At 34.7% G+C, this 5,858-nt stretch overlaps 1 protein-coding gene across 2 annotated transcripts; it reads left to right on the top strand.

The window, feature by feature from the left end:
* The first annotated feature begins 2,207 nt into the window (after nucleotides 1-2,207).
* On the top strand, nucleotides 2,208-5,098 carry CTF7 (protein). 2 transcript variants are annotated; one of them, XM_078576875.1, is made up of 7 exons: nucleotides 2,208-2,296; nucleotides 2,446-2,691; nucleotides 3,058-3,553; nucleotides 3,685-3,780; nucleotides 4,245-4,319; nucleotides 4,414-4,760; nucleotides 4,851-5,098. In XM_078576875.1, the coding sequence occupies exons 2-7, from the start codon at nucleotides 2,522-2,524 to the stop codon at nucleotides 4,987-4,989; spliced, it is 1,323 nt and encodes a 440-aa protein (XP_078433001.1). In that variant the 5' UTR covers nucleotides 2,208-2,296; nucleotides 2,446-2,521; the 3' UTR covers nucleotides 4,990-5,098. The 2 variants fall into 2 exon arrangements, with proteins under 2 accessions (XP_078433001.1, XP_078433003.1); XM_078576877.1 differs by having other exon boundaries at nucleotides 4,835-4,973.
* Nucleotides 5,099-5,858: the final 760 nt, after the last annotated feature.

The following is a 5,858-nucleotide window of genomic DNA, read 5'->3' on the forward strand; positions in this document are numbered from 1 at the left end:
CTCTCTCTCTCTTACCTAAATATATATTTCATTTATTCTTTCTCTCTCTTGTTTCTCATATCTCTCTCGTTTCTCGTCTCTCTCTAGCATTGCTTATCTCTCTCTTACTCTCTCTTCACTTCTCTCTCTCACTTAGGGTTTGACGGTCGCTGTCCGGTCTGGGTTTTTAGCACAGACCTAAACCTTACCAAAACTTCAGTCTGGTTTCGATCCGTTCTTGTTCGGTCCCGTTCTGGTCCGGGCCGGTCCTTGTCTAGTTCGGTTGACTAGTCAAAGTCAAAGTAGAAATTTTATGTTCATAGTAATGTTAAATATATTCTGCATCAAGTAGATGCCCACAGATGGTCAAATATATGGCGTCTACGCTGAGCTTTATAGAAACATCTGTGTCGAATTGGATTTGATAATTTTTGAATTTTAGTAAAAATATTAAATAAAATTTTAATAATTTACTTTTGATTCCAGTCCAGTTTGTCCCTTGGACCAAAACCTGTCTAATAAACTGATGCACCCAAAAAAACTAAAAAAATAAAAATAAAATAAAAAAGAAAAAATAAAAAAAATAAAAAAGAAAAAATAAAAAAAATAAAAAATGAAAAAATAAAAAAATAAACATAAAAAACAAGAAAGAAAAAACAAAAAACAAAAAATAAAAAGATAAAAAAATAAAAGAATAAAAAGGAAAAAAAATCAACTGGTCCACCCTCAAATGGGGAACATAAGGTCCTGGTTTGGTCTTGTAAAACTGGTCCTCGGTACTAAGTGTCCAACACTACTCTCTCGGATATATATATATATCTTTTATCATTTTTCTCTGTTGTTGCTCATCTCGCTCTCCTGTTTCTAGTCTCTCCCTAGCATTCATTATATATTTATATATCTCTTTCTTTGCTTCTCTCTCTCACTTATTTTTAAATCTTTATCATTTCTTTCTCTTGTTTCTAGTCTCTCCCTTGCATTGATTATATATTTATATATCTCTCTCTTTGATTCTCTCTGCCTTTTATTTTTAAATCTTTATCATTTCTCTATCTTGTTGCTCATCTCCCTCTAGCATTGATTATATATTTATATATCTCTCTCTTTGCTTCTCTCTCTCCCACTTATTTATAAATCTTTATCATTTCTCTCTCTTGTTTCTAGTCTCTCCCTTGCATTGATTATATATTTATATCTTTGCTTCACTCTCTCACTTATTTTTAAATCTTTATCATTTCTCTCTCTTGTTTCTCGTATCCCTCTAGCATTGATTATATATCTCTCTCTTTGCTTCACTCTCTCACTTATTTTTAAATCTTTATCATTTCTCTCTCTTGTTTCTAGTATCTCCCTAGCATTGATTATATATTTATATATCTCTCTCTTTGCTTGTCTCTGTCACTTGTTTTTAAATCTTTATCATTTCTCTCTCTTGTTGCTCATCTCTCTCTAGCATTGATTATATATTTATACATCTCTCTCTTTGCTTCTCTCTGTCACTTGTTTTTAAATCTTTATCATTTCTCTCTCTTGTTTCTAGTCTCTCCCTAGCATTAATTATATATTTATATATCTCTCTTTGCTTCTCTCTGTCACTTATTTTTAAATCTTTATCATTTCTCTCTCTTGTTTCTAGTATCTCCCTAGCATTGATTACATATTTATATATCTCTCTCTTTGCTTTTCTCTGTGATTATTTTTAAATCTTTATCATTTCTCTCTCTTGTTTCTAGTCTCTCCCTAGCATTGATTATATATTTACATATCTCTCTCTTTGTTTCTCTCTCACTTATTTATAAATCTTTATCATATCTCTCTCTTGTTGCTCTTCCTTCTCTAGCTTTGATTTTATATTTATCTATCTCTCTCTTTGCTTCTCTCTCACTTATTTATTAATCTTGATCATTTGTCTCCCTTGTTGCTCATCTTTCTCTAGCATTGATTATATATTTATATATCTTTCTCATTGCTTCTCTCTCTCACTTATTTATAAATTTGTATCATTTTCTCTCTTGTTTCTAGTCTCTCTCTAGCATTGATTTTATACTTATATTTCTCTCGCTTTGCTTCTCTCTCTCTCTCACTTATTTTTAAATCTTTATCATTTCTCTCTCTTGTTGCTCATCTCTCTCTCTAGTCCATCACCATACTGGCCCAATTAAATTCAACATGCTGGGCCCCACCTAGTGTTATGTTATAAATACCTCTGTTTTTCCCGCGTAGTCCGAATTTCCAATGGAAAGAACCGGTTGAATCCAGAGAAGCTTTCTGCTGCGAACGAGCGTAATCGTAGATCAAGAAATCGAAGAAATCGAAGGTATGGAACTGTATAATCCTATTTTCAAGATATTTTTCTGTGATTTTCCTCGTTCGATTTTCGCATTTTTGGTTTTCGCATGTCCGTAAATGAATTTCTGGTGAGAAGTGATTCGATCCTCCCCTTAATTACCGGTTGGATTTATGCAGTTCTGGGTAGTTGCTGAACCTATTATCTTCTGCGCGCCCCTGTTAGATTTGTGTGAATTTCCCTTCAATCGAGGATATGCAATCGAGAATCGACGCATTACTACGGCGGCATGCGTCTAGAAATCGAGGGTCTGGGGTTTCATTTCCCAGAAGCATTGTTCGTGAAGATGGAGACGGAATCATGAATGAAGAAGGCTTGGTGACTTACAAGCGCCGCCGCCAAGACCCAAACGTTGGTACAGAGAGGTAGTTTCAAGGTTTCATTTTTTGTTCGTCGAATTCTTCTTCTCTCTATGGTTCTCGTGTAAAAAGTATGAATAATTGAAATCTTTCATTCACGAAAAAGCTTAGCTGATTCATCTGTATCTGGTGGCTTACTGAATGTTTTCTGCTTATCTGAGTTTTTTTATTGCGTTAGTGTTGGGCGTACTTGTCATTTGTAATTTTGTACACAATATGAGAATAAATCCTTTTCTCCACCGTAATGAAGGAAAAGGTTGGATCATTTAAATGCTAAACTTAATTTGATAAACAATAATCAGACTAATATTTGAACCTGCATTCATTACTTCTCAGCTTTGTATACCCGAATGACTTTTTTTGTGCGTGCAGCGAACTTGATGAAGTGAAGAAAGATGATAAAATTCTTGATATTGTCGAAGATTCATCACTTGAAACTGTTAAATTAGTCGAGGGGAATGTTTTTAGTAAGCAGAGGATTTTTGCCCGATGCTTTCTTGAGGAAGAGAATGAAGATAAATTTCTTGATATTGCCGAAGATTCAATACCCGAACAAGTTAAATCAGTTGAGGGGAAAGTTCCTAATAAGAAGAGAAACTATGGTAGGCGCTTTCTTGTTGATGAGAAGGAAGATGATAAACTTCTTGAGATTGTTGAAGATTCATCAGCCAAACCTGATAAACCCATGAAGGGGAAAGTTCTCAGTAAGAAGAGGAGCTATGCTCAGTGCTTTCTAGAATTAGGACAGCCTGATTTCCTCCTCCGTCGATGTCCCACATGCGGAATGGAGTATACGTGTGGGGATGAAGACGATGAGAAAATTCATAGATTATTCCATGACAACCATCAACGTGGGATCCCATTCAAGGTATATCTAAATTCCTTTAAATGTGATGATCCATTCTACAGGGTTCAATCTGGGAAATATATATATATATATATATATTTGAAAAGTATCTGGAAAATATTTTTCTTACATTTTGTGGGTTGTATTCTCAGAGTTGGCGGAATGAGAAGGTACTTTTCAGGGACAGGCACACCGGAGATCGCATTATTCTGGTGTTAGATGATGACTCACCCAGTCACAAGCATAAGGTTAGAGGAACCAGTTGTTTTTCTTCCCATTCTTCTGGGTTTGTCTTCCAATGTGGACAAAGGAAAAAGAAAGATCAACTAGTGATCATCCTTTTTTGGTTGAAGAATAGACTACAAAAAAAATGATATCCTGCAATTGGCTAATTTTCTTGAACATGATCTTTAGGGGCACAACTTGTCTCTTCCCCGTTCATCTTAGTCTGTCTTCCAAGAGTGTACAAAGAAAGAAAAAACATAATTAAGTGATCTTCCCGTTAGTTGATGAAAACATAACTGTTATGCTCTTCGCGTCTTTTTGGATGATTTTCTTGAAAATGATCTTTAGGGGTACAACCTGCCTCATTCTGATTCATTCTTAGATTGACTTTCAAAAGCGGACAAAGAAAAAAAAGAACAAGCTCATGTAGTGATTGGCCTTTTTGATTCAAGTCAAGAGTGAAAATTTTTACTGATGTTCTATTCAGGTCTTGCAATTAGCTGATTTGCTTGAACGTGATCTTGGCTTAACTAGTGGCTGGCTCCTTCACAAGCTCTGCAAGGTATTAAATTGCACTCCACTCAACCATTTAAACTAAATTAATTCTTCTTTTTTGACTATCTGGCCCTCTCATTTGATTTTCTTTATTTTTTCAGGTGTACATGTTCATCTCCTGCAACCGAGTGGTTGGCTGTGTATTTGCTGAGCCAATCAAATCTGCCCACAAGATCATTACTTGTGCTTTGCCACCACCTGCGCCCTGCTCTGTTATGAAACCGCCGAGATCAAACCAGCATATTCTACAGTTTGGTAAGATAAATTTTCTGAGGGAGACTATGAAAAAAACCCTCCCTCTTTCTCCCAGGGCTTTAAATAATGATCCTGGAGAAGCAATCTTTTGTGAAGAAGAATCAGTGACTGCAGTATGCGGAATCAGGGCGATTTGGGTTGCACCATTAAAGCAAAGGCAACGAATCGCATCAAAGCTCTTAGATGCTGTCAGGTGATTTGTGTTCTTATGAAATTAAAACATCGGCATGTGTTGTTACTGACTAGTATTTTTGGTTAATTTATGAGATTTTCTTTATGTTAGGGAGAATTTTGAACCTGGGTCTATTGTGGTGCACTCCAAATTGGCATTCTCGCAGCCGACTTCAGCAGGGAAGGCATTTGCTTCTGCCTATATCAGAACTGGACCTGTCCTGGTATACAAATCCGAACGAAAACCCTAAAGTCCATTATTTTTAATAGTTTTAGGTTATTTGTTTTTCATGTTTTGAAAATTTTGAAATGTATTTATTTTTATTCTCTTTGCAAAATAAAATGTCCTTGGAATGCATTGTGGCTGTTCTTCTAAGAGGGGAAATTTTAATTTAGCATACATACTAGGGGTGCTAAGAACTGATACATTTTAAAAAAAATTCTAGAGTTGAGAATGGATATCATTGAGGCTCTTTAAACATTTGTTTCACTTATCATGATCTACCAGTTTGAGACTAATCTTTGATAATGGTGATGAAAATAGAACAATTCATGTCTGGATGTGTTTAAACATTGGCTGTTGATCGAGTGAAATATTACTTTCTGGGGAATTATGGAATTAAAATTATTTTATAGTTGACATCATGTTATGTCTCTGGCAGAGTGATTCGTGTTAATTGATTCAGAAACCATTCATCTATCTTTCTTCTGTAAAAATTGATGGCCATGAGAACTCCGGGATTAAATGATGTTTGTAATGGAAGATTAAGTACTTTTTGTTGGTAAGATATAAATAAAAGCCTTTACATGCAGTCGACAAATTAAATTAATGCCATGAACTCAACAGAGTAAAACGTTTGATTCCACGCATCCTTATCGTATAAACAAAAATACAAGATGGGAATACATTTTATGGATAAAAAATATCCATAAAATGTTTAAACCATGTTGGATGTTAAAACCATTTATAAGGTGAGTTTGCATTGATTCACTTTCATCCAGAATATCTAAACAAGCTTGATATCTTGATTCATATCGAACCTAATAAAAGCATATGAAAAATTTTGGGTTAATGTATAATGGGTGGTCACCAGATGATGAAATTTTTATACATTTTGGT

The sequence above is a fragment of the Wolffia australiana genome, chromosome 6 (assembly GCF_029677425.1).
Source record: "Wolffia australiana isolate 7733 chromosome 6, ASM2967742v1".
Taxonomy (NCBI): Eukaryota; Viridiplantae; Streptophyta; class Magnoliopsida; order Alismatales; family Araceae; genus Wolffia; species Wolffia australiana.

Bases quoted from the DNA above. Each gene is read 5' to 3' on its own strand.
- CTF7 (XM_078576875.1), top strand. From the start codon at position 2,522: ATGCAATCGAGAATCGACGCATTACTACGGCGGCATGCGTCTAGAAAT. The intron at 2,692-3,057 runs GTAGTTTCAAGG...TTGTGCGTGCAG, and splicing joins CCAAACGTTGGTACAGAGAG to CGAACTTGATGAAGTGAAGA. The intron at 3,554-3,684 runs GTATATCTAAAT...TTGTATTCTCAG, and splicing joins AACGTGGGATCCCATTCAAG to AGTTGGCGGAATGAGAAGGT.